The sequence below is a fragment of the Dermacentor albipictus genome, chromosome 5 (genome assembly GCF_038994185.2).
Source record: "Dermacentor albipictus isolate Rhodes 1998 colony chromosome 5, USDA_Dalb.pri_finalv2, whole genome shotgun sequence".
NCBI classification, from domain to species: domain Eukaryota; kingdom Metazoa; phylum Arthropoda; class Arachnida; order Ixodida; family Ixodidae; genus Dermacentor; species Dermacentor albipictus.
In genome coordinates this window covers 81,605,422-81,633,345 of record NC_091825.1, presented here as the reverse complement: position 1 = coordinate 81,633,345, position 27,924 = coordinate 81,605,422, and the positions used below count along the sequence as shown (strand labels likewise).

The window sequence follows — 27,924 nt, the reverse complement described above, 5'->3', positions numbered from 1 at the left end:
TTGCGAGGGCAGGCCTAGGCATCGAAACAATGTGGAGAGAGATGTCACTAACCTGCCCTTAGAATAGGTGGGGCAGAAGCAGAGTAGATGTTCGATTTTATCAGCCTCACTGCACGCTGAGTGGGCTAGGGATGGAGCCAGGCACTTGCTGTACCTCTCGGATACTGTCCTGGAGCAGCCAATGCAAAGGCATAGCAGCAGAGACTGCTCCAGCCTCGTGAGGCCTTGATAAACCGAGTCTAAACATAGCAGGAACCAGTCGAATGTAATATTGGTACTGTTAAAGCTCGATATAACAAATTTCAATGTAACGAAATTCTTGATATAACGAAATATTTAACTTTTCATTACCTCTTTTCCATAGAACACGATGTAATTAGAACCTCAATGTAGCAAAGTATTTGTATGCCATTTCAATATAATGAAAGTTCGCTTCCGCTGCAAAGGAATGCCGAGACAATAAATGGAAACTTCTGCAGAGGCAGATGGTCAAATGATTGAATTACAAGCGGCTGCTTGCAAACGCACTTCTCAAATCGCGTGCGGTGTGACAAGAGCGACTGCCGTAGTGAAGCCGCATCATGTTCTATGTAAAGTCTAAGTGCAATAAGATTCTATCGCACCCCGCACACTTTGCGCTTTAGGTACGAGTGAAAGTCTGCGAGGGTGAGAAAGAAAGATGGTGGCTTCATGTGCGAGTGCCACCTCTCTGCATGAGCAAAAAGAAAGAGGGGGAGGGGAGCGAGCTCACAGTAATGCGATCAAGCGAGGGCCGGGCCGGGGAGGGGTATGGCGCGCGTCGCGATTTCTGGTGTGCGTCTCGACCGTAGATGCACATGGCTGTAAGCGGGGCTGAGCGTAAACACAGCTGCATACCCTGCTTTAGAGGTAATCTACCACGTGTGCAAAGAGTGGGTGTGCCGAAATGGTGTGCCATCGTGTAAGCTGTCTTCTCATGCGTTTAGTATTGAACAATGCGTAATCTCGAATTTCTGTGACCCGTTGAAATGACAGGCAGACGAAGTATTCGTTCCCCACTGTCGGCGCTTTTCATGATAGCATTGTCCCAGTGTGAACGATGCTATCAGCTGCAGGGGCAGAGTGCACGGGAAAGCGTGGCTGGCTTCGTTTAATTCGTACCGCCTATGTGAAGATATCGTCGACGTGGCATGAAAGCATCTCATTCATCGTGGACTCCCAAATGTATCAAAGTGAATTGTTTTCTTATTCAAATTTGCTTTTTTCGATTACCTGATAATTCGAAAAATTCTGCGGCACCTTTCCGTGTAAGAAAAATCCATCGGCGACTGTACTTATTTGCATAAAAGGTCGAATTTCAACATAATGAAGCAAATTGCTGATTTTAGCTATTTCGTTATATCGAGGTTTAACTCTATTTGCCTTTGGTTAAACAGGATCCAACAGTGTGTTCCATTAGAATTCGCTTTTGGTGTCCTTTTGCAACTGGCCTGCATTATCTGAAGGAATATATGGTGCTCACTGCAGGCGCTTCATGATGGGCAAGATTGCGAGCCACATTGGAGACTTCACACCGCGACTCAAGTCCAACACACGCGCCCAATACGACTACTGCCCGATCCCACCAGTGCGCTATCCGCAGCTGCAGAATGAGCTCTTCTGCAACATCTTCTACCTGCGGCACCTGTGCGACACCCAGCGCTTCCCAGACTGGCCCATCAAGGACCCCGTGAGTTGAAGTCAATAGTGCTGCCTGTAATACTGCTTTGAAGAAGGAAGTGCCATATGTAGCATACCTGGGGATATCACTTCGAGGTCGGGTTCTGAGCATGCACTGGTGAATTTCATTAGGATGGTAAGGCGGGCTAGTTGGTTGAAATTCATCATGAATACTAGTAGACGCAGCAGTTGGCAACAACTCAAAAACAGCCACAGTTTTGGAAATTAGGCACCTGTCTTTTTCCTGTCTGTTCTTGTACTTTAAACTATTTGTGGTATATTTCAGCATAGCAGTTTTAAAGGAGTGAAGGTGGCTTGATATGAGATTGCAATTTTGCATTGGTAGCTGTTTCATGGATGTTAAAGAGCAGCACTTGCCTTTTTTTTAGGCTGGTGAATTATTTTTTAAAAACTTAATTTGCCTTTAGTTTGATGAAAAAATGTTAGCTACTAGCGGAGAAAGCAAAGTAACAAAGTTTCCTTCCTTGAAGTTTATGCCCAAAGAAAAGCACCATCACATTTCGATGTGTTCAGATGCTTTCCAAATTTTGTGACATCGTAAGAAGTTCGTGCAGGAATTTTGAGCCCGTCTTTTGTCTTGGCATCTTTTCTGTCTTACCACTTACAAAGACATTGCTCATGATAAGACTGACATACCTGGTGTTCTGGAAGTGTTATTTACCAATCCTGCCCAACCTAACATTGCTATTTATTGTCTCTTTAACAGTTACTACGGTATATCCAGCTTTCATGGCACCTGCCCTTACTATAGAACTCTCCCTAACACTCAACATGTCCTTCACGCCCCCCCGCATGACCAAATACACCTAGGTAGTTTTAATTTCGATGCCCGCTGATTTCCTGTCAAAATGTGTAACATAATATTTATTATTTTATTAAATTCCAGAGTATCACGGGCCAAAACCACAATCCGAATACAGCTAAACCACGATATAACGAAGTATTTAACTTTTCATAACCTCTCGTCCATACAACGCTATTCATTTAGAGCCTCAATGTAACAAACTATATTTGTATGCAATTTCAATGGAACAAAATTTTGCTTACGCCGCAAAGAAATGCCGAGACAATAAATGCAAGCTTCCGCGCGGATGCATATGGTCAAATAATCGAATTACAAGCAACTGCTTGCAAACGCACTTCTCGAATTGTGCGCGGTGCGACAAGAGCGACCTGCCAAAGTGAAGCCGCATCATATATTCTGTGTAAAGTCCAAGTGCAATAAAGTACTATCGCAGCTCGCACACTTTGTGCTTTAGGTGCGAATGAAAGTGTGCAAGGGTTGGACAAGAAAGACGGTGCCGCCTTTCGCGTGAGCAAAGGGAAAGGGGAAATGGAGCTTTCTGTGCGGTAACGTGAAGGCCGGCCGGGGGAGGGGAGGGTAAATTGGCGTTTCGCGATTGCTGGTGCGCATATCGGCTGTGGCTGCACATGGCTGTAAGCGCTGCTGAATGCATATGCAGCCGCGTGCCGAGAGGGTGTGGAAAGAGTGGGCGTGCCGAGAGGGTGTGGCATCATGCTAGCTGTCTTCCCGCGCATTTAATATTGGAGGTTGTGTAATCTCGAGTTTCGGTGGCCCGTTGGAGCAAGAGGCAGACGAATCATTCACTCCCCGCTGCCGGCGCTTTTCATGATAGCATCGTCCCAGTGCAGGCCATGCTATCAGTCGCAGGGGCGGAGTGCACACAAAAGCGTGGCTGGCTTCGCTTAATTTGTACCGCCTATGTAAAGATATCGTCGACGTGGCATGAAACCGTATCATTCGTTGCTGACTCCCAAATTCATCAAAATGAATTGTTTTCTCAAATTTGCTTTTTTTTATTTCCCTATAGTTCGGAAAATTCTGCGGCCCCTTTGCTTGTTGGAAAAAAAATCAATCGACAGCTGCAGTTATTTGCATCAAAGGTGGAATTTCAGTACAATGAAATTTTGATATAGTGAAGCAAATTGCAGATTTTGCATAGTTTGTTATAGTATTGAGGTTTAACTGTATGTGGCACATCGTCGTGGGCAAATCCTGATGAATTTTGGTCGTCCGGGGTTCCTTTACATGCACCGAAATCTAAATACACAGATGTTTTTGCATTTCACACCCATCGAAATTACTGCACCAGGTACCTTAAGCTTTGCAGCACAACGCCATAGCCACTAAGCTACTGCGGCAAGTAAAATCTCCAACTGAACTTATAACACAGTGGGCAGATGTTTGAAGTGCTGGGGGAAGCTCTCAAAGCTTCAAGTATGTTCACATTGTCACGTGCTTAGCTTCTGTGTTGATCTCGTACGTTAATTTTGAAATCTTAAAGTCCAAAATTATTTTTGGTTGTCCAGGGGTTTGACTTATGTGGCTGTGCTTATGAAGGTCTATGGCATGGCTTGTATAATGCAGGTAGCGCTACTGCGAGATGTGCTCGAGCGATGGCGACAGGAGCTGGATCGCAAACCGCCGGCGCTTTCCATGGAGGAGGCCTGCGCAACCTTGGGCGTCACACAGGAGCAGAGGTCAGCAATTGCCATTACCACTGCGCTCCGTAACCTCCTGAGTAATGGCACAAAAAAATTTCTATCTTTCAATCAGTAGCATTTTAATTCGGGCTTCACAGAATAGGAAATGAAATGTCGGAATTAGCCAAATCTTGAGTTACCGAGTGAACAAAGCCAATGTTTATTGCACCAGCATGCCCTTGCCGAGTGACCACATTTGGTGCCCTCACTCACACATTGCATGAAATCCGTGCAACAACTGCAATTTTTCTTGGCGTTGGCAAGTTATCCAGCACTCGTAGGCTTTCAAGAGAAACTGCATGCAAGTGCTTCAGATAGGCGATGGCCTTGTGGCCTTTTTCTTTCGCAAAGCAGCAGTAAGAGCCTGCATACCTGCGTAGATTTCTCAATTTATATACATCTACTACTACTATAAACTATAGAAACACTTACATAATACAGACCCAAATGTAATTCGCCGATATTTGGGGGCAATAAAAATAGGAAAAAAGGAGTTTTGATTTGCATAAAGCACTAGCAAGGAAAACTTACTTACAATGGGAATGAAAGATGTAATACAAGAGAGCTAGGTGACATCAATCAACACTGAAAACACTAATTATGAGCAATAATAAAGGAAACCTCCTTATGACAGTGGCTGTAAAGAAACAGTAACTGCAAAGTTGGGCTGAAGCTCGTTTGGTTCTGCGTGTAATACAAGGCATACATTGGATATGCTAGAATCTGGAAAAGAAAATGTTGTAATATACACGGGTGTTTATAGTATGTGCGCCCCTTTTGAGCAACATGAAAGGGAACACTGAAATCGCCTTCGAGGTCACAGTGGCTAAATGCACATCTCCAACATAAACAGTTCAGTGACATTAAACCTCAAATGGGAAAGCTACTTGTTCCATATCAACACGTCAGATTCGAATCTACATATGATTAGTAATTATTGCTTAAACATAAATTCTGTGTTCCCTCTCTTAGCTCACCAAAGTACTGCTGTACCTCACACCAGTCTCGTGTTTGAAACTGTATCGGTGGTGCTAAATATGGGATGGCAGCAGCGGACAGAGCACTATGAGGATAAGTGAAAAGTGTGACAACTTGTTATCTGTAGTGAGCATAATATGCCTTGTTATTGTTTTTGATTCATGTGCCTGTGCATTGATGCATACAGCCCTTGTGGTGAATTTAACATTACCTTTATCTATGTTTAACCAAGCAATTCAAAGTAGCTTTAAGGGCCCTCTTTAGTTTTATCTAGAGTAACTCAAGCTAAGTTCTTTTTTTTTCTCTATTCTTTACTAAAGTTTCTTCTTCTTCTTCTTCTTCTGCTAAGGTCAAGGTAATGGAAATGTTCTGTGTTAACCCTTTCACCCGTAAGCCCTACCTGTGCTCTTTTAGTTTGCATCGATCCTGCCAAGAACGAACCTTACTTTCATGGTGTACTATGCTGTTCTCTGCAGTAACAAGTCATGCGCATCAGCTCGTTCCACTAATAACTGCTCATTGCTTATCATTTTATAGCTTACATTTGTTTTGCTGTCATGAGTGCAGAGAACTCTATTGCAGACTTTTGTATATGTTGAAAAAAACTCCGTGCTGACATCTCGGTAAATGTTTTTATTGGAATTAAGGGTTGATAAACCATGCAATTAATACATATTTCGAAGAGAATATTTCATGGGAAAATTGTCTAAATAAGAAAGATTTTGGAAATTTGGCTTTTCCAGGAGAGAACCTGGGAGTTAAAAGCATTGAGCATCTGTGTGAACATGTATGTGCACCAGGTTTCTTAATCTTTTGCTCATTGGCTGGGCAGGTCAGATGACTCAGTTATTCGGCGTGCCTACTTTCGACTTGCTCAAAAGTATCACCCTGACAAGAACCCCGAAGGAAGGGTAAGCATTAGATTTTCTCACTTACCATTGCTTGCTTTTTCTTGCATGTCAGCTTTGGAAAATACGACTGCAGCTACTTTTAAAATTTGCATTGTGTGCTGATGTTTCCTCATTACAAAATAAGGCCACATAACTGGTGCTCGCATGCCATGCTTCAGTTTCATTTACAAGATCACATCTTTGTCAAGCTGTTAAGCATATTCACAAACAGCTAAATGTACTTATTTTATAACCATAGTGAGTATTCGTGCTAATGATGGTTTTCCACTACCAGCTTTCATGTGTGTCGCCTTAATTTTATTTAATTTTGTCTTTACACGTATTTTGTGTCTTGACAGCATTTTGGGCTGTTAATTTCCTGGGACTGCTTTAGAACTCTCCTTGACACACTTGCTGATGTTCTTCCTAAGCATACAGTGCTAAAATGAGGCTTAAAAAAAAAGGGTTATAACCCTGCAGTGGTAGATAGACTGTGGAAGCTCACACCTTGCACAAAAGGCAATTATGTGCCGACCCCCAAAAGGAAAGTATAAGCATGGCGATATCAGAAGATTGGTAACGTATCAGAAAGGCAGTTTGGTGTATTGGAAGTGCCTTGTAACTGAAATGGTGGTTGTGTATTGTTATAAGAAAGGTATGTTATACCGGGTGATAACATTACACCAAAGCTAACTGTTGCCTTTCCAAGTGACTTGAAGATTTGTCAAGCATGTTCTTTATTTTGGGAAATCCTTGGCGCACGCGCACACACTCGCAGTCTGCGTTCCGTTCCGCTGCACCGCACGCGGCTTGCTCCGCCGATTACTTCACTCACTCAGTTCGTTCTTGCGCGCTCCCCGCATGCCGACCGCGCACACACGCCTTCCATGTTTTCCCTCCCCCCTCCTCCCCCCCCCACACACCGTTGCGTACCGTCCTGTGCCTGCTGCTCTACACAGTTGCCGACGGTCTCGTGCCTATGACTCTACGCCACCTGACGTCGGCCCGCTACACTTACAGTTTTCAACTGTCGCTTATTAAGTTTGGGCACTAAACACTTGCCCTTTTAATTGGGTGTAGTGCTGACAGGAGTGAACTTGTACTGCACTTAGTGTTAACACAGCTTGTCACATGACACTCTTTTTATTCCTGAAGGGCATAAACACTTATGCCTCTTTGAATAAAATGAAAACATTTTGTTTTCATCAGGGAGCAAAAGGGTATATTTTGTGCTCCAGTTTAATGTAATGCAATGCTTAAATGTGAAGTTTCTACCGTCGAAGCCAGCCACACATTATGAACACTTGACATATCTTTAGTGTGTTGCTACTTGGCTTCTGCACACCTCTCCTACATTGTATGATAATGGCGCGGTAACGTTGGCTGAAATGTGTTCCTTGTGACCATTAATTAAATCTGATACCCCACGTTATACATGGGGGCAATTACAGCAATGTGGTTATTGTCCAGCATGTGATGGATGTTCTGACATTGGGTGACTGCACGCTGAAAACATGTTGGAAATGTGTCTCATGAATGACAAATCAGTTTTGTGGAAAACCCACAAAGTGATTGAAGCTTTATTAAAGGGAAAAATTATTATGTATGCTTGCATTCAATGCCAGTGAGGCATTGGTACCAGGTTCCTCTTCAACTGTAAAGCTTTCCTTCCGAAACATCCAGGTGGGTTTCCTTCGTAGCTTTGGGATACTTTCTGGTGGGTGACAATTTTCCGCTTTCATGTGTTTTATGTAGTTGGCAATTTTGTGTTCATCATCATCATCATCAGCGGCAGCAGCAGCTTATTTTATGTCCACTGCGGGACTAAGGCCTCTCCCTGCAATCTCCAATTACCTACTCCTGTCCTGCGCCAACAGATTCCAACTAGGGCACGCGAATTTCCTGATTTCATCGCCCCACCTAGTCTTCCTGCAGTCCTCAGCTGCACTTCCCTTCTCTTGGCACCCATTCTATTACCCTAATGGTCTACCGGTTAACTAACCTGTGCATTACATGACCTGCCCAGCTCCATTTTTTTTCTCTTTATGCCAATTAGGTATCAGCCCTTTGCTCTCTGATCCAAACCACTCTCTTTCTATCTCTTAATGTTATGCCTAGAATTCGTTCCATTGCTCTTTATGTGGTTCTTAACTTGTTCTCGAGCTTCTTTGTCAGTCTCCAAGTTTCTGCGCCATGTTTCATCACTGGTGAAATGCACAGACTGTACACCTTCCTTTTTAATGATAATGGTAAGCTTCCAGTCAGGAACTGACAATGTCTGTCGTATGCGCTCCAACCCATTTTTCTTCTTATGTGAATTTCCTTCTTGTGATAAGGGTTCCCAATTAGTAATTGATCTAGGTAAACGTACTCCTTCACAGACTCTAGAGGCGGGCTGGCAATCCTGAACTCTTATTCTCTTGCCTGGCTATTCATGATTATCTTTGTCTTCTGCATATTAATCTTCAACCTCACTCTTACACTCTCTCTGTTAAGGTTCTCAATCATCTGTTGTAACTTGTCTCCAATGTTGCTGAACAGAACAATGCCATCTGCAAACCGAAGGTTGCTGAGGTATTCGCCATCAATCCTTGCACCTAAGCCTTCTCAGTTTAATAGTTTGAATACTTCTTCCAAGCACGCAGTGAAAAGCATTGGAGAGATTATGTCTCCTTGTGTGATCCCTTTATAGGTATCTTCGTACTTTTCTTGTGTAGAATTAAGGTAGCTGTGGAATCTTTGTAGATATTTTCCAAGATATTTCCGTAAGTGGCCTGTATTCCTTGATTACATACTAATGCCTCTATACTACTCGTATTTAAACACATTATGGTCTCACTTTTTCTATTACTGATCCCATACTTGAGCCGCAGTTCTTTTCAAAAGGTATCTGTTATCATCTCTATATTCCCATATTCCCGAGCAGTGATGTACTTTGCAGCTTGGATCTTGTTTTATTTATTTTTTTTATGCCAAGTACTGAGTGTTGAGTAATGCATTCTTCGTTTGGATGGGACCGACAGGAGCAGTTCGAGAAAGTCAACAAGGCATACGAGCTGCTCTCTGACAAGACTCAACGCTGCTTTGATGGGCCCGACCCGATCAACCTTCAGCTGCTGCTCAAGACACAGGCCATTCTCTTCAGCCGGCATGCTAAAGGTCTGTTTCCCCACATGGCAAGACGGCTTCTTAGAAAGCATCGGGCATATGTCCTACACCAGAGGTGGCCAAACATATATCCCGTGAGCCTCGAGGAAGAACTATTCCATTGAAGAGCCGTGCCAAGCAAGGGCATTGCATATTTTACCACCGTTGACTGTGCTTCCAATGTCTTTTGACAGTTCCCCATCTTTACTAAGAAACAGTCACTGACTGAGTTTCTAAAAATGGCTAATAACAAACATGTCATGAAGCATGTTTATCTGTAGCTCAGCAAGAAATTTAATGCAATATAAAGTGCACAAAATGCAAAAAAGAGCCTTATACAGTAGTACCTGGTAAAGTGGCCCTTACAGCCTGTCTGATTGGCTGTGATACACAGATCAACCCACAGAGAACCACACTTTGGCCCTCAATGTCCTACACATTCAGCTGTGTCCTGGAATGATCTTACCTACTGTAAGATTAACTGCAAATTAAATGTAGCAAGGACTAGACCATCCCTAGATTTTTTAGACAAATTTTACATCTAAGCTAAATTGTTTCAACATGCAGTACCTATGTATAGTTTACTGGATTGAACGGATTAGAATTCTCGAAATTTGTGGAAGCTAACAAGTCATGGTAGCCACCTGCTGCTCACTGTTAGCAAGCTTCAAATGGACATTGTCTGGCCTCGTGAGGTGCATGGCAGTTAATTCTTATTAACAGCTTCATAGATGACAGTCCAGAATGGCCGCCATGCTTCTGCAGTCGAACCTACCTATAACAGTATTCAAGCGCTAAGGATGTTCCATTGCTATAACCGATAATTGTTATAGCTGGGTTGCATAGAAAGAAAATGAGAGGTCCAACATCAAATATTTTAATTAGACAAAAAAAGAAGTACAGTCGAAGCCACTCATAAAGTTTGCAGATTTAACAATACTTCGATTCAACAATGAGCAGGCTCGGCACCATGAACATTTATGTGTGTTGTATCATAATATAAACCTGCCTACAATAAGGTTGGGTGTCTGTGCTGAAAGGAAAAAGGAAGCTAAACCCTGGAAAAAAAAAACGCGAGCCACCACATTGTGTACCTTGCGTGCTTCTCTCCTGTCTCCTTCCCATCCCTTTGACTTGTGTTTCGAAGATGTGCAAGGCAGATGCATGCGAGATTAGATGCAGCGAAGTCATGCAGGGCGGCGTACATGGCACACCATGTAGGTGTGGTGCAGCAGCTCTTGTTAAGAATCTTGATATCTTCTTGCGGGCAAGCATATCTGCCCCGTTTGTGAAATCGGCGTGATTAAGTCAGAGGCTGCAGGGCTGGGAGAGGGAAGCGAGCACTGGAGGAGGAGAGGAGGAGTGCGTGGCAGAGGGGGAAAAGGAAGGAGGCAGATCGTTGCGGAGAAGGAGGGTAGGTGTAGCTGTGCTGGTTTCACCTCCTCTGGCAATTTCTACGAACTCTGTGTGCTACGGATGTACCAGGTTCGTCTGGTAGTTGAGAGGCCGAGCACCGAGCAAGAAGGATGCAGCAACGCAAGTGTTTGCAGGCCTAGCGGGACTCAATCAACCCCGAAGTTGTCTGCAAAGCAGGGCAGGAGCTGAGCAAGGCCAGTAAAAGGTGTGGGCTAGGCGTGCCCAGGAGACTCCCTAGGAACGTGCTAGGTGGCTTGCCACAATGCAAACATTCTATACGCAATGCACAAAAAGGGGAAAGCACTCGTACGCTTTGCGCAACCCACGTTCACGAGGTAAAACGTGAGTATAATTTTCTTTTCGTCGCAGACACCCAGTAGCTAGGTTTAATTATTATATTCAATAATGTGGCATGGGAACATTGTAGTAAGCAGTTTATTTTACCATAGAACACGTATAAATATGGACGGTGCCATGTTTGCTCATTATTAGATCCGATATGTTGTTAAAACCGGTATTATGATAAATGGGCTCATCTTTATACCGCTTGCCATGCTACTATACCACCTGATAAAAGCTCAACAATGCACACACATGCACTGTTATTACCTAAAGTGCACAGCTTGCAAGAAGTGGTTCCGTATGTATATATGTTTTATGTGCTCTTCTAAATAGAGGGTAGTTTATGATTGTGTTCGAGCTGAAAGATGACACTCAACTTGTGTACTCCTGTCCTCGAGTGTTGTCTCTGCCCTGTTCTTCCTGAACATGACCCTTGTCTAAATTAGGTACACACTCACGTTTTTTTATCACTTCATATAAAATGGTGGCTGTGTGACTATGGCACTATGCTTTGCCACTGTCATCATTTACTATGGGACAGTTCACTATAATAGCTTCCCAGCCTATGCCTTTCTTTCACGTGTAGAAGGGCTTGTAAAATTATACAGTCGAACCCGACTATATCGAACCCGTTTACATCGAATTATTCCTTATATCAAACAATTTATGGACACGGTATAGTTACAATGAGTATATATAGCAAAAATTATGCATACATCGAACAAAACTAATAGCGACTCCCGATATATCGAACGTCAAGCGGCGGAAAGTGCCCCCGGAAGTTGGCTTTCCCTCGTGGTGAAGGGAAAACCCGGCGGCGCGGCTCCATCCAACCGCTCCCCCTATGCGACCGCGCTACCTCGGAGCCGCCGACACCTCCCTACAAAAAATGATCCTGGCCCGCCCGCCTGCAGCGCTTGCCCAGACAGCCAATCAGAGGCTCTTGTGCCCTCGTCATGCAAGTTGGCGAAAGTGCGAGTTGTCTCGCTGCTTATCTGATTCATTGTGTGCGCCTTCTCCCGCAGTGTTGCCGTGATGAAGCGTCAGAATTCGCCTTTCGTCGTGAAGCTCGAAATCATAAACCGGGTCGAATGCGGTGACAAGTCGGATGTCTCTGCAACGTACAAGATTCCGAGGTGCACTCTCGGCACGATCTTGAAGGGGGAAATTAGGGCTAAAGCGGCCTAACTCGCGACCCGGTGCCCGTAGTGCCCGTGGCGCCCGACGCGTATGCACGGCCGTGTACGAGTGGTTCATCCAAAATAGCTTCAGCCGTACCGACTTCCGCGTGCTCGGTGATGACTGTAAATTCTGATTAATGCGACGAAGCCGTTGTCGTTGTTGCCGAGGTTTGGAGCCAGCTGTCAGAATTTCCGGAAGCTGTTGACGAATCAACGGTGCGCGAGTTAGTGAGCGCAAATGATGGTGTCGCGACCACGGTAGAGCCCGGAAACGAAGACTACATTGCCGACATCGTGCCGAGCACAACTGAAAATGGGCACAACGAGGAAAGCAACGACCGTCTTTGGCCCACATCCTCCGAAGTGCGCTCGCACTAGTCCGGTGCTTCTGTGCGAAAGCGGAATGTTGCGGCCTCAGCTGCTCCGACTCCTTAGACAATTTGGGGAAGTGCGTGCCTCGCATGCAGCGAAATTGCCCAAGCAGAAGAAAATGCAGGACTAGTTTCATCAATGCAAGCTAGTTTCATCAATAAAGTGATTTTATAAATGGTATGTGCATTTATGACATCCAATTATTTAGCAGGCTTATATCGAATTATGCTCTGTATCGAACTGATAGGCGTTTTTTTGCGAGTTCGATATAGCCGGGTTCGACTGTACAGAAGTACAGAAGGGGAAAAGTATGGGCAGAAGGACAGAAGGCGAAAAGTATGGGAGCGTATTGGTACTGGCTGTATGTGGTTTTTAGCAGTGTGATCAAGTGGTCTTGTAGAAGCTGCAGGATCTTCCAGCTTCTATATTCTGATTAGTTTCTATTTGTGGAGCTTGTTTATCAGGGTTATTTGTCAAAGCTTTTGATCAATGTATTTCTTTCCTGGCTGTTGTAAAACTTTGCTGCATCTGGTAAAATGATGAAATATGCTTCATTAAAACTGGCACAAATTTTACTGAAGATGCATAAATCGGTAAGGGAAAGTCAAAATCTCTTCGTTATGACCACTAGCTTGTTATATGTGATATGCACCATCTGTTTTGGCACTATGCCTTGTTTGTGCATTACTTACTTAGCTGATGAAAAATGGAAGGGTAACTTGGAGCCAGGTTTTGTAACAATTCTTTTACAGGTCGATTCTTTTTGCCTTTTTTCACCAGCTCGTATGTATTGTATAGTGCTGGTTTTGCGTGATTTTGTCACCTGGGACAATTGTTATTGGCACACCACGCCACCGCATGTCGCTTAAAGGGGCCCTGAACCGCTTTTTATCGAAGTGGAGAAAGACATATGTAAGTGAAGATAGGCTATTTCAGAACCACTTTGCCACAAAAAGTACTTCAATGCGTTCAGCAGAAGCAGAGTTATCGGCAATCGAACACGGCCTCAGTTGCGCTCCCCTTCCTCCTCCAATGCCTTGCACTGCGAAGGCTATGGCAGAGACGTTACCGGGGCGCGCAGTTCAAATTTCCGATCTGGTGCCTATGTCACGCTAAACGTAAGCCAAACGCGACTGTCCTCGGAGAGCCGCAGTGCGCTTAGCCACTGGACTCGTGGCGGCACCTCGCGGCGGCCGCGGTGTAGCCGAGCGCAGCGACCAATAGCAGCCGCGTGTTGGAGTGTGCTTTATGACGAAATAAATCACATAGAAAAGAGCGAGGAGCATGGGGTTTTTGAAACGAGAGCGTTTGAGAAAAAGGTGACTTTGCGCTATGCTTGCGAGCTTCACGGACTGCGTAAGACAGCAAAACTTGGCTGATATGTTCACAAAAACGTAGGCTACCCGCGGACTATGTTATTTCACCAAGCTCGAGGGGTGGTTCAGGGCCCCTTTAAGCTGGGATTGGCCACCCAGCGTGATGAAGTAAAAAAAAAAAAGAAGCTTGAACAGTAATCATTACAATATGTAGTCCCTAAGGTTATTTGTCTGAGTTGGCATCACTGACTTGATGAAAAAAAAGATTGAGAGAAAAGAGAAAGCTGACCATGTTACTTGTTTCATTCCCAACAACCTGTGTGCAGAAAGAAGCACTCTTTTTCTGTGGCTGATACTTGGACTGGGCTTGGCTTCACAGTGCAATGTACATTGATGCACAGAGCTGGAGCCGTACAAGTATGCGGGCTATGGGCTGCTGCTGCGGTTAATGGAGTCGGAGCTTGACGACCCCCAACTGCGGAGCAAGGCCACACCCTTGCTGGGCGTGGCCATCGAGACCGCCTGGCACACGCTGAGCTGTTCGCCACTAAATGTTGAGGAGCTGCGCAGAGAAGGCGGTCTCCAGGTACTGTGAGCTTCTCGAGCAAAAACACCTGTGTTAACCTGTCGTGTCTGGGCCTGTCATGGTGGCCAAATGGCTACGGCATTGTGCCGCTAAGCACGAGGTCACAGGGTTGATACGTGGCTGCACCAGCTGCATTTGAATGATGGCAACATGCAAAAACTTTCGTGTACCGTGCTTTGGGTGGCTTCCACTATGATGTCCCTCATAACCTAGGGCACACTTTTGGGGTGGTGAATTCTGTAATTTAACTTCATTTTGCGTCGTCTAGATGGCGTTCCACGCACTATGCACATTTGTTGGGCTGGTGTATGCAAGCACTTGAGCTGTCATCAAGTTGTCGGCATACTGTACTTGTGCTGCAGTAGCGAGTGAGCTGAGTGTTTTGGGCATGTAAACCTGTTGGTGGTTGGCTCTAGGTCTTCTTTGTAGTACAGTCAAGTGCCTTCATTACGAAGTGCTTGGGTCCTTCAAAACCATTCGCTGTATAGGTCACTTCCTAGTAAAGGTTGCACACCGCATAGCTCGCAGTGGAACTGAGACAGAATTATTCCTTCATTATGCAGGTTATTTGAGCTTATTTCTTGTAGAGGTGCTCAACTGGTAACTTCATGTGTGTGCTTACTGGGAGGAGCAGAGAATGCTCATGCTGAAGCAGTTATTGCCAAACTGATTTCTCATAGTGTGACTTAAATGTTAACTGCAATAAAATTTTTGACTATGTCAATAGCCTTTTCTGATAAGTGCACATACCTAAAGAGCAGCCTCCACACAAAATTGTACATCTGAAACACCAGTGGATGCATCTAAAAAAGCTTGTGACAAAAAAAAAAAAAAAACGCTGGCTTTTTTGTTTGCCAGAAATGCCAGAACATTGAGAACCGGTGTCCAGTTCTGGAATGTACGTATCTGCTTACTACCAGGTGGCCATGTCGTCTGCTAAGGTGCTATTTAAGAGCATCAAATCCAAGAACTAGACAATTGCCAGCCCTATGGCATAGACAAGATTGCTTCAATAGTCTAAACCACTCACTTATATAAAGTTCTAGCCAACTTAAGCAAAGTAGAATTTCATTGCAGTTATCTGTTTTAAGTGCTGTCAATGTATGCTCAGTGACAAACAATGTATATTGCAAAGTAACGACACACACTATACACATAGGGAACATGACATGACCAACTACTGCATAACAAAATGTCACCTAGAAGGTATTGATGTGCATGACTGAGCAAAAATCTATTAAAAAGCTTTTCGTTCAGATGGTGTTGTAAAAAGTAATAAATTTTTTTTCCTTGCATAATAAACTGCCTGGTTTTAAGACATTTTTGTGGTTTATACCATGTCTGAAAAAACTGGTCGACAATCGTGCATTGATCTTTTGGTCATGACTTTACCTGCATAAAAAGAATTCTGCTGCCTTAATGTTCAAGCTTGAGTAGTTCTGGGTGGTACAAATTTTGGACAATACAAATATCTAATGGTGCTTCGTCAGACTTGTATAATTAAAGGCACTCTAACGGAAGGAAGTCGAGCTAGATTGAAAGATTTGGCTTCCATAATAATTTTTCATTTGTACCTTGAACAGATATATTGCTAGCTGAATATGGCAAGAATGAAAAACCTGAGTGGTGCCACTTGTTTTGGACTATGGTACCTCACATGTGCCATCAGCCCTGGCTGATTCACAGATAGCAGCAGAGGAGGAAGTCAGGAGGCAATTGCAGAAACTCGTCCATTTTGGCGCAGGCAGTTCAGATTGAGGAGTAGGCGTGGCACCTTTGGTGGCAATTGTGTATGCAACAATCGTAGGCGGGCAGGAAACGATGACCGACTTCTAGACAAATAATCTAACAGTCCAACTAGGCCTAATATTTTCCTTTAGTGGGACCCCTAAGATCCTACTGCACGTGGTTCTGACATGTGTCAAAGAGTTAAAAACGTGTCCCTCTTTCCCTTCGCAGCTGCTGGAGCGTGCACTGTCGTGCAGTGTGGAAATGTTGAGCCACAGCTCCCAGAAGGGTGCCCTGGAGGTGGAGGTGCTGATGCACACGGCGCACTGCCTGGGCGTGGCAGCACAGTTCCCAGCCTGCCGGCAGGCCCTGGCCACCATGCAAGGACTGTCCAGGGACCTCTGCCGAGGCTTGTACTTTGATGTGAGTGTTGGGCTTGCTCGTTTGCCGTGCTTTGTTCTGTGCTTAAAGCCTAAACAAACACTAAAGAGAAGATAAGTGTCTGGTGATATGAAAGGTGTAAAGGTCGGCCAGCCACTGTCCAGCCAGCTACTTTGCACTAGGGGAAGAGGAATAAAAAAAGGAACAAGATGGCTAACGATGACGATAGAAGGAAGATGCAAAACACATGACGGGTCAGTCTATTCATTGCCTAGAGTCCTTACTCGACTTTTTAGGAAGTCCAGAAATGCTTGAATAGCTTGGAAACTAGGCCTACAGTCATGCCAATTGTCCAATACAAAGTCCTCTAACAACAGTTGGCTGTTGAGGTGGGCAAGATCATTAGTCAACTGCTGTTGCTCTTCACATTTTGAAAGCAGTCACATAACAGATGCTTTGTGGATTCACACACATGGCACAGCTCAGTCTGGAGACTTGAGGCGTTGCATTAAGTGTACGCAACGATGCGTAAATGCGACTCCCAGCTTCATGCCGGCATGATCATCTAGCATGTTGTTCCATAGCACAAAAGATGAAACAGAACGTGAGACTAGACTGGCCTTGCTGCACTTCGTTTTTTTGGACTGTCTTCTTTTCTCATATGGGACATCGTGTCTGTTTTATACTGACTAAACCAAGTTCCTGTCTTGCATTGTCATCAACATATGTTAATCGTACTGCACAACAAAGGCCTTTCCCAAAGATATTTAGTTACCTATTTTGTGCTAGCCAAGCTCATCGCAAGCCTTCACATTTTCTAATTTAAGATACTTCCGACTTGTACAATGAAATCAGGCATCACTTGTAAAATGTGTGGATAGTGGGAACACACAGTAGAACCTCGTTGATACAATTTTGTTACGTGTGATTTCCTGGCGCCTAAGTTTGCGACCGAGAACACAAAAAATGTCCCAATGCAGTTACGCTTATACTTTACTGGTTGGTATGTTCCCGAAAAATACAATCTTTTGGCGCCAATGTTCAGTGGACTGCCATACTGCAATCGTATGGTATGTTTTCCGGCCGCTGGGTCCCATGTAAACAAGAAAAAGGCACTAAGCACGCGCAGTCGAGAATAGTAGCAGCCTGTCGCAGCAGCTTCTCTGAAATACTCACCTGCCCTTCTCATCTGAAAAGGCTGGTGTGAATTAAGTTCCTTATTGCAGTACCAGCAGATCTCCTCCTGGCTTAGTGCCCACCACATTCACAGCAATTGCCGCCAACCCTATTGCGATAAGCATCTTCCCTTATCTGTTTCACAGTGCGTGGATTGTAGTGCCGTTGGTAGCGGGTTGCACGCTTTCAATAGGCAATAACCTAAACGCTCTGCCATTCCCAGCTGCTAGCGGCGCAAAGGGGGCGTCGTGTATCTATCTGGCGGCATCATGGGCATCGTATTCTGGTGTTGCCCACCAGCTCAATTTTGTTTATGCAATTAAACCTTGCAATAACGAAATCAGCGAGGAACTAAAAAAATTCGCTTTCACAAGAATTTTGTTGTTGCGAAAAGAGACAGCACAGATGGGTAACGCATCGCAGAGTGAAACGATACTGTCAAAATTCCATTAGCCTATTCGAGAAGGCGGCAGCACAAAAAAGACATGGACGGAGATGCGATGACAAGGATGACCGCTCGTCTCATCTCCGTCCGTGTCTTTTTTGCACTGCCGCCTTTTCAAATATGTACCAACACGCCCAGTACGCCACATCAATCCGTTGCTTGCATTGCCGACAATTCAAAGTGCACCGCATTCGTTGGTCAGCAGGGGCAGCACTGCCATGGAGCAGTGTTCTTGGTCCATTGCTTTTGGAGATACGATCACTTTTGCAAGATTTCATGTGACTCGGCACCGGATGCAGAGAAACAGTGCTTCGCGCATGCAGCAGCATTTCTCCACCAAATGCTGTCACTCGTAGGCGCCGAAGTGTCCGGTGCTGAGTGCGAAAGTGATTGCATCTTGTACACCTGAAGGCAGTCAAACCAGACTACGGCCTCTTGGCGCACATCTACGTCTGGCATTGAATCCGCACAAAGTACCTGTCGGGTGGCACCAAAACCAGCGTACTTGAAGCAAAGAATACGTACGAGCGAATGCATATTCCTGGACAATGCGTAGTACCATAGTACAACGCATTGAACTACTAACTGAAATTTTGGTGCACCGAAGCAAAGAGTGCAATTCTATCTGTACATGTATTACACTTCAAAAAATACCAGTTTACCGGAGACATGATTGACACTAAAATGCTGGTAGCAACATCTTCTGATGCTTTGCCCAACAACGCATCAGACTATATGTGCATCTTCTGTGTATTGCTGTTTTCTTTGTGCTGCCATCCTAACGAATTTTTTGGATATGTTTGGTGCAGCACCTGTCGGAGCTGTGCCTGGCACTGGTGCGGTGCGTAGGTGCCTTGGCGGTGGAAGATGCGCTGCAGACGCGGCTGCTGGCAGCTGGCGCCCTCTTTCACCTTCTGTTGTCGGCCTTCCACTACGACTACACGCTGCGCGAGGGTGGTGTCGAGAGCGCTCTCGAGACCAACCAGCAGGTAGGGGGCCGCAGAACAGTTGCATGCTCATTTCGGGCAAGCAAATTGCCATAGTTTCCCAATTATGGTTGTGAGCACAAATACCACATAGACTCGTGTAAGGGTTGCACCCATGTGAGGGCCGCACCCCGAACTTGGCAGCCCAAAATTTGAAGAATTTCAACGCAGAAGCAATCGTGTTCGGTACCCCAATGCTGTTTGCACGCACCGGCGAATTGTCGTTCAGTGCGTACTTCTGTATGCTGCTACTATATGACGAGAGCTGCATGTTGACATTGGCTGATCACGACTGTTGGTACAGTCGTGATCAAAAGTTTGGGGACTAAATGTGCCACGTTTCTTTTTTTGTTTTTCTGCAGCCAAAGCATTTTGGCTGAAATAACAGTGCATACAATGTATTAAACCAATTCCAGACCGCGGAGCTATGCTTCAGTATATTTAAATTTCTTGCTGGTGCCGTGGTCCCCAAACTTTTGATTGCGACTGTACATTCAGGTATTCAAGGTGTGCACAAGTCAAGGTTTCACCGGCACCATTTTGAAAAAAAGGTTGGGTCCCGTGTAAGGGCTGCACCTCGCTGAAATTGTGGGAAAAAAAATTCACCGACAATTATGGTACTGCCTAATACGAAATTTGAGTGCAGCTCTATATGCGTTTCATTTTGCTATATGTTGGCTGGCACGGACAATTTCTCTTGTGCGGCATGTTGAAAACGGAGCAAAGTGCATCGCAACAGCCTCGCTGATTGGGAGAACACAAGAGGCAGCATGTGGATGATACATGGGTGTGATTGACAGCATCCGCCGCAGACAGACCTCCACTCATGCAGCGCTTTGTTTCCATATGTGGTATTAGTGGACGTGCTCGCCACATGCCTTATCAATGGCGTCATTGGTGAACAGACGATGAGCGCTACTCTGGCACCATCTTATAGAGATCGTCGCCGCAGAACACGTCTTGCATGGCACTACGCTTCCCTCCTCGCATTCTCTTCGCTATTGCCGCCTTTCATCCCCTGCTGCGCTCTGCGTTTTCTTTTTCATTCTTAGTTGTGCCCATTTGCTCGGTTATGCCGAGGTACACTGAGGGACACTGACGCTCAACACTGGAAAGGCCACCCAAGAGCTGTGCTCTAAACTTGCTACCCTTCCACAAATCTATACGGTATAGTGTAGATTCTTGACTTCAAGATTCCTTGACAGCTAGGAAGACACATTACGTTAGAACCTCAATACAGTTAAAAAGCTTGATATAACAAACTTCAAAATAAGGAAATTTTCTATATAACAAAAGTGTTTAACTTTTTACAACTTCTTGTCCATAGAACACCATGTATCTTGAGCCTTAATATAACGAAGTGTGTTTATGCATAATTTCAATATAGTAGACTTTCTTAAGTTCGACTCCGGTTAATTCGATTTTCCAGTTAATTCGATCCTGACCAAATGTCTCGGTTGATGCTCATGCATTTATTTCTGTCGGCCCAAACTTCCATTATTTTAACCTCAAAATTGGCCCTCGCCAGATAATTTGAACATGACTAGTTAGCTTCGCCGCAATACAATAGTGTTATGCAGTGAAGCATGAGAAATTTATTACAGTGAAGATTACCAGAGTGATTACCACTGTCACTGGACATAGTACGCATTTCCTAATTATACAGGTGTGCATGCATTATCTTTGGTCACGTCTTTGCTTGCTGAGCCGTAGTGTTCTCAGCGAGTGAGCTCATTGCAGCATCCCGCGGCAGCCCCAGTATCTACGCTACGTAGCAGACCGCAGCTACATGCAATTTTAATGTGTATGCGCAGTGTTTACTTTATGCAAGACAGGGCTGGAGTGTGCACTCCCGCTCATGTGCTCCAGCCTGGCCGTTCTACGGGGTTCGGACCAGCTTTGCCCTGCACCAGTTTGGCCAATGGATAGTAGCCACATCCAAGTTGAGCATTTTGCCTAGTAGCTCAATACAAAGCCAAATCTGCCAAGGTGTCTAGCCAGAAGCGGCCAGGACCGCGCGCGCGCTACCAAGTGTATGTGTGCTGTGGTCTTAAGTTTCACATGGTTCTAGGCTAGTTGAGTGTTCAAAACTAATAGAAGCCAGCGAGACCCAATGGCTATGACACTGTTAAGCAGTGTGGCCAAAGTTTCATTCCTGTGTAAACAGGCGCGGCTGAGCATTAGCAAACGATAGTTGGCAATAGTACAGTAGTCATTATCGGCAGATACGTAATTCCTATTGAAATTTGAAATGCAGATTGTCGTTTACTTTATCCTGTTTGTTAAACTGCGTCAATCAATATACACAGTAACAGTAGGAAGAAGCACGCCGATTCAAACACCCTTCTTTATTGATGTCACATATTGGCCAATAGTAGCCACATATGGGAAACTGCTATATGACAAAATATAGCAGCCAGAAAAGAGTGAGAAGCAGGCTTCTGGTAAAAAGAGTGTTTGAGAAAAAGGGGACTTCATACTCCACTTGCGAGCTCCACGCAGTGCACACAACTGAAAAACACGGCTGAGATATTCACACAGAAATGGAATTGCTGCACCTAGTTGCGCCATCTTGCATGAAACCGTCGAGCGAATTTCGAATGAAGTCGCAAAATTTAGCAGGATGTGCGAGTTCAGTGGCGGCCGCACATACATAGACATGCGTTGGCTAGCGCCTAGCCCTGCAATCCAAGCCTAAGCAATCCCAATCTGTTTCAGTGTCAGCGTCTTTGAAGTGTTGGTGTGTTTGGTGGCATAATCGCTACTAGGCTGCAAGAAAATGAAAACCATTTTGTGCTGTACAATGCATTACGTATGTTTTATATAAGTGTTAGGCGTTTGCATGTACATGGAACAGCTAAAGATGATTTGAACTGGTGCTCATTTCATGGGGCAGACGGGAAGGAAGGCTGTGCTGAATGAATAAGGTCTTACAGTTTGCTCACCATGTAGCTCATCAGTTTCGTTATACATTTTAGCACTCAATTTCGCACTCTGTTGGTAGATCTGCATTGATTAAAGGGACACTAAAGGTTACTACGAAGTCAAGTAAAGTGATAAAGCAATGCACTAGAACATCTAAGGCGTTAATATAATTGCGAACAGAGCTTTAGTAACCGAGAAATTGAGGTAAATGCATGACACGATTTGAGACACCCCAGCGACATTCCAGTACTAGCCCGATGACGAAGGCACTCCTCATCATAATTTGTCACTGGTACTCAACTACTCGTACTAAAAAGATAATTTCATTAGGTTATAAGATGGAAGAAAATGCTACTTGTCGATTCTGTTCGATTCTAAGAAAAATAACATTTGGACATTACCCTTCAGTAGTATGGGAGGTCGAAAGTGTATAGCGCACGCTTTGGAGTTTCAGTTGTTTCGTTATGGCATCGTGCTGCGCTGGTTCTGCTGGCTCGCGAAACTTGCATTTGGAACAAGCAGCGTGAATGCCACGTTCCATGTGATGTCGTGTGATGCGCGAACGGTCTGCGAAACTTGGCCAAGGGCAGTTGCAGCGGCGAATCCAACATTACTTATCACTGTGTGGCAACGAGTGAACCTCTCCATACGAAGTGGTTATGTGTCGTACCTTTGCCACAGCACATGGCAAAGAGCGGAAAATCGCATAGTCTGCTCGCTGCAGTTTCGTCCAAAGCATTACGAGTTCAACGCCGACTTACTGAAGTCGTGTGGAGTACCTTTCAAAGCAATGCTTTCCCGTAGCGCTGTTCCGTCGGTCTTGCCTGCATTCTCCGAAGCGCAACAATAACTGCAGGTCGAAGACAGGGCGGTGAGTGCAGCATTTGGTTTTCTTGAAGGAAAAGCTACAAATGTGCAAATATGTACAGCCATGACATACAGTTGCCGTCGTAGTGGTATGCAACCACGTCGGTAGCGTGAGCCCTCAGCAGCAGGTTACGTTCATCAGTGCTTAAATTGCTGAAGTTGAGCCCAGCATCGCGAGCCAATGTGTCGTTGTCAGGGTCGTCCATTGCAACGAGTGTCAAAGTTGGCCTCATAAAATAAAGAACCAGCTTATCGTCGTGCGCTTTCCCTTCCGCTAGCCACCATAGTTCCGCTATCGCGCTGCTGTCAGCTCTGTCTTGGATCTGTTTCTGGCCGCGCATTCGCGTTTTGCGCAGAAAAGCCATAGCGCCGTCTGCGGGCGCAGTTATACTCACCGACGGCACAATGTCACTATGAGACCATGACGTCACCACTGCTCGATTGAAGGGCGGGCAATTTGAACTGCGCTAGAGGTATGCGGACGCTTCAGAACGCATTTTCTCATAAAACAAGTCTCTTCTTCGCATGAAACAAACATTTCGAGGTTTCTGGGGTGGGTGTGACATTCTCCGTGGGTGTGACATTCTAAATCTATTTTGCACGTGCACCACGTCCAGTTACTACAATGATAGTATAGCACGCTGAAAGATGCTTTCATGAAACTTATTGGTCACAAATATCCAATGGCAAATGCAATCATCACTAACTTTTGCACTCAAGCTACACTATTTTCGGCACAGCTGCATCACGCAAAATTCGACTTTTGCTACCGCAGAAAGCAAGCCAAGGATATAACGTATTTTATTTAGTCAACCTTAGCGGCCAAATGGTGATCGTAATGAAACGTTGGGCAAAAATTTGAACCTCTGAAATTGCATTTAGAGCAATGATGTTCACGACCCAACTTGAGCAGAGTTCCACAATTTCAATAAACCATCGTTTAGCATACAAAATATTGCTTGCCAGTATACATTGGCTTCATGGTGCCTGTCGTAGAACCACGAATAAGCCCGAATAATCGAGCTTATTCAATATATCGGTCGATGAAACGGATTGTAAAGCCAGTCAGCATTTTTATCCCTTTATTGTGTTCAAATATCTTAGAAATTGCCTTCTCGGCAAGCAATGCAAAATACTGGCAAACATGCAATGACCAGTATATCGCTTCACATTTATTCTGCCATATTCTGCTATCTTAACTGAAGGTCGCCAAGACTTAAAAATTACTCCAGGGCACTACGCAAACAGCATTCACTGTACCTTGATGGGGGCTGTTCATGGCGGCCACTGTGAATATTTCTCATTCATTGTGCATGAATATGTCTAATTAGCTAAATTTATAAATTTACCTACTCAATGATACGTCAACAAAAAGGTTGTGAATGATGTTGAGAAATGACTGATAACAGCATTTAAAGACCTTTTAACAAAAAGAAAGCCTCTGAAATAAATGTAAAAAAAAGAAAACTTTGCTTTGACCAGGACAATGCTTCTGCGCACCAAAGATTGCATCAATCTTTACGCAAACATCATCAAATATGGGCACTGGGAACGAGCGCCTAGGCTTTTTTCTGAATGCATCAGCAGTTTCTGGCACGCACCTTGGGTCCTTATCAAACGTGAGGTTGTGCGATCTTGTAATGGTTCGCTCTCCGAGCTATTGCAAGACTGTGACCCAGGTTTGCACATTCATAATATACACAATGTATACTAGCTGACATTTACGTCTGAGGCCACTTTGATTACTGGTGTGAGGAAGCGTTGTTACGTGGAATTAAAAAAAAAATTGCTGGCTTTCTGTTGCCTTTCTTTTTTTCTTTTTGTTTTCTTTTTCGGGAAAAAAAGGACCACACAAGGCCTAGGTTGCTATATACAGTGGAACCCCGTTCATACGTTTTTCACCGGACCGGGGGAAAAAAACGTAACAGCCGGGAAAACGCAACCATGAGGAAAGCTCCGAAAATGAATGAAAAAAGTGCAGCTTCAGCTATCGACAACTTATTTCCACAGAGTGTACTTAGAACTTAAAAAAAGTCTAGAATGGTGGCTTGCCGTTTCTTTCGCTCGCTAGAAATCACCACACGTTTCTCAATAGCCTGGAAGGCCGCATTGCTGTCAGCGTCGCTGTGAGGTGCGACGTACCTGCGGAGGAGGTCCAGAGCCGCGACGGCTGCTCCAAAGCTAGGATTTGGCAACTCCCCGGCATCATGCGGCTCGTGCTCCTCATCGTCACCGCGCCACGGCAATAGCAATGGACGAAAGAATATCTGCGGGAAATTTTGCCCTCCTTGGCGTAATCATGCTAACGTGCTAACGATTGTTTAGTATTGCTGCAGAGCGCGCGCGTCCGAGTGGCCTGGTTGCGCGCGGCGCGGCATGGTTTCGCGAAAAATGTAAACAAGACAGGAGAGCTGGCCCGATATGCGGAGCAACGCCAAATTCCGGCTTCACTTTAGCTTCACAAAGAGCGACGTCAAAGCCTCTCCCGAGTTTCCTTCCTCAGTGAGTTGACCCGTCCAAAAACCATGCAGTGACCGTAATCACAGTAATGATAGTGAGAGCATTTTTCACGAATGGCCACTTAGTGGCGGCTTCTCGAACTGGCGTGCGGCTTCTTGCAGCCAGTTCCATAGCCAAGCCCGGCCAAAACTCGTCAAAAGTCAAAATGGCGGTTGCAGCGCGTTGCCTACTTTAGCCCAGGTGGGTTCGGGGCGCTACGTTGCGACGTATCATGCGGGAACGTTTTCACAGCTACTACGTAACAGCGGCGTTCCTTATACATTGGACCCTATGGAAGCTATGCCAGGACCGGATGAAAACGACGTAGCAGCCGGGAAAATGCAGCAGTGAGGAACGTAACAGCGGGGTTCTACTGTACGCTGTTATCGGTCAGTTCCCGGTGTATTCCACAACCTTTGCATAGGCACCTTATTGAATAAGTAATGCAATAAATGTTAGCTCATTTAAACATAAATATTAGTTGCTTGTTCACAATGGGAAAAAAAAAAGCTCAACTAGCATCATAGGCCTATCAACATAGAATGGGTGCTGTTTGCAGAAAGCCGCCAGTTATATTTTTCTTGGTTACATTTAGTTGACACATCCCGTATGTAGTTTAATGGTGGTTCCTGAGGAACCCGTAGGTGGTTTCCTTTGTAGCTTCATGCTATTGTCGCGTGAATTACAATTTTTCCCTGCCATGAATTTTCCTCACCCAGTGGGCTGACGCAGAACTGATTTGCTGCGACCTAATGGTGTTCTGCAAAGCCAAATAAAGAATGCGTGTTCTTCATTCATCTGTGTTTCACTCATCTTAGACTTTACAAAGCTGTTCCAAGATGTGTATTTACTGCTTTGAAACGGGCAATTCATGCTCCAAACCTGCTCCGAAGTGCCAAAGTTGCTGCTCCCAGAGCTGCTCCAAAACTTCCTTGGCCACTTCCATCCTTGTTCACAGTAGCATATGCTATCTCCGAACGGTGTTTTTTCACCAAGCCCGGTGGGTGGTTCAGGACTCCTTTAAAGCGAGAGGCAGATGAAGCATTCACTTCTCGCTGCTGGCAATTTTCATAATAGCATCGTCCCATTGCGGGCTACGCTATCAGCTGTAGGGGCGGAGTGTTTACGAAAGCATAGCTCGCTTTGCCTTGTACTGCTGATGTGAAAATATTGTCGACACAACGTGAAACCATCTTTTGTAACCGACCATCAAACTTAACAAGCAAATTTTTTTTAGTTTGAATTAGCTTTTTTTGATTGCCCGATAATTTGAAAAATTTGGCAGCCCCTTCCATTTGAAAAAAATTCATCAGCGACTGTGCATGTCTGCATAAAAGGTTGAATTTCAATATAACGAAGCAAATTGCCAATTTTACGGACTTCATTATATCGAGGTTTAACTGTGATGGGTATAATGAGGTAATTTCAGTTCCCCCATCTATTTCGTTATAACGAGGTTGAACTGTTAAACGAGTCGTGTGATGGCAGTTTATTGTGAATGAAGGAGCTGTATGGATCCTGAAATTTGTTTTTTGACATAGGTTGCTGATAATCTGTTTTACCAATAATCATGTTGACCTTCTCTCTTCACCTGCCATGGTGGCCCAGTGGCTATGGTGTTCTACTTTTGGGCTTGAGGTCACGGGTGTGATACCGGCCGCGGCAGCTGCATTTCAATATGTGCAAAATGCAAAAGCGCTTTTGTATACCGTGCATTGGGCTCACATTGAAGAACCCCAAGGGGTCAAAATTAATCCATATCCTCTCACTGCGGCATGCCTCATAATCAGATGCTGCCTCTTCTTTCCCCCAACTCATGTAAGAAGTTGCCCATCAGCTGGCTGTAGAGAGCAGTGGCTAATTTTGAACAACGAGTGTGTACAGATAATGAAGTATTAGTGTGTTTTGGCTTTGGTTACTGACTGGTTTTATTGGCAATCCAGCTCCCTTTATGCCTACTTCTTTCCTTTTTATCACTTGCTTTTGCCCCGTCTCCCTCTACTCGTGCAGGAAGTGGCCAATCGGCTGGCTGAAGAGAGCATTGGTGCGTGTGCACGACTAGCTGGCCTAGACGAGGCATGTCCACCCAATGCTGCCGCTCGCACGGCCCTGTCTGCACTGCTGACTCCATACCTGGCCAGAAAGCTGGGCGTGCTTCCAGCGCCTGAACTTCTGCGAATCTTGACGGCCAACACGGAGAACCCTTACCTGCTCTGGGACAATGCCACCCGCGCCGAGCTCCGAGAGTACCTGCGTGAGCAGCAGCGCTCGGTCGTGCGATCGGTAGGTGCAGCAGGCACAGTCTTGCTCAATAGGTGGTGTCTACGCACTATGTCGCTAGGCGTTGTCGATTGCGCCTCTCGCTTCTCGAGTGTTCCAGTACCCACTTGTGCATGTCATTTCCGTGGTGTGCAAATGCCAGTGGGTTGTTTCTGGCTTCACTTGTGCCTAGTCATAGCTCTGAT

At 45.1% G+C, this 27,924-nt stretch overlaps 1 protein-coding gene across 1 annotated transcript in view; it reads left to right on the top strand.

Annotated features, from left to right (window-relative positions):
• Rme-8 (receptor mediated endocytosis 8) overlaps positions 1-27,924 on the top strand; it is a 168,592-nt gene that overhangs the window by 100,120 nt on the left and 40,548 nt on the right. Inside the window, exons 26-33 of the mRNA XM_065442886.2 lie at positions 1,507-1,708; positions 4,109-4,221; positions 6,035-6,113; positions 9,116-9,251; positions 14,268-14,452; positions 16,412-16,603; positions 18,992-19,171; positions 27,470-27,742. Of these exons, the coding sequence (XP_065298958.2) occupies positions 1,507-1,708; positions 4,109-4,221; positions 6,035-6,113; positions 9,116-9,251; positions 14,268-14,452; positions 16,412-16,603; positions 18,992-19,171; positions 27,470-27,742 (1,360 nt within the window). The remainder of the gene's footprint in view (positions 1-1,506; positions 1,709-4,108; positions 4,222-6,034; positions 6,114-9,115; positions 9,252-14,267; positions 14,453-16,411; positions 16,604-18,991; positions 19,172-27,469; positions 27,743-27,924) is intronic.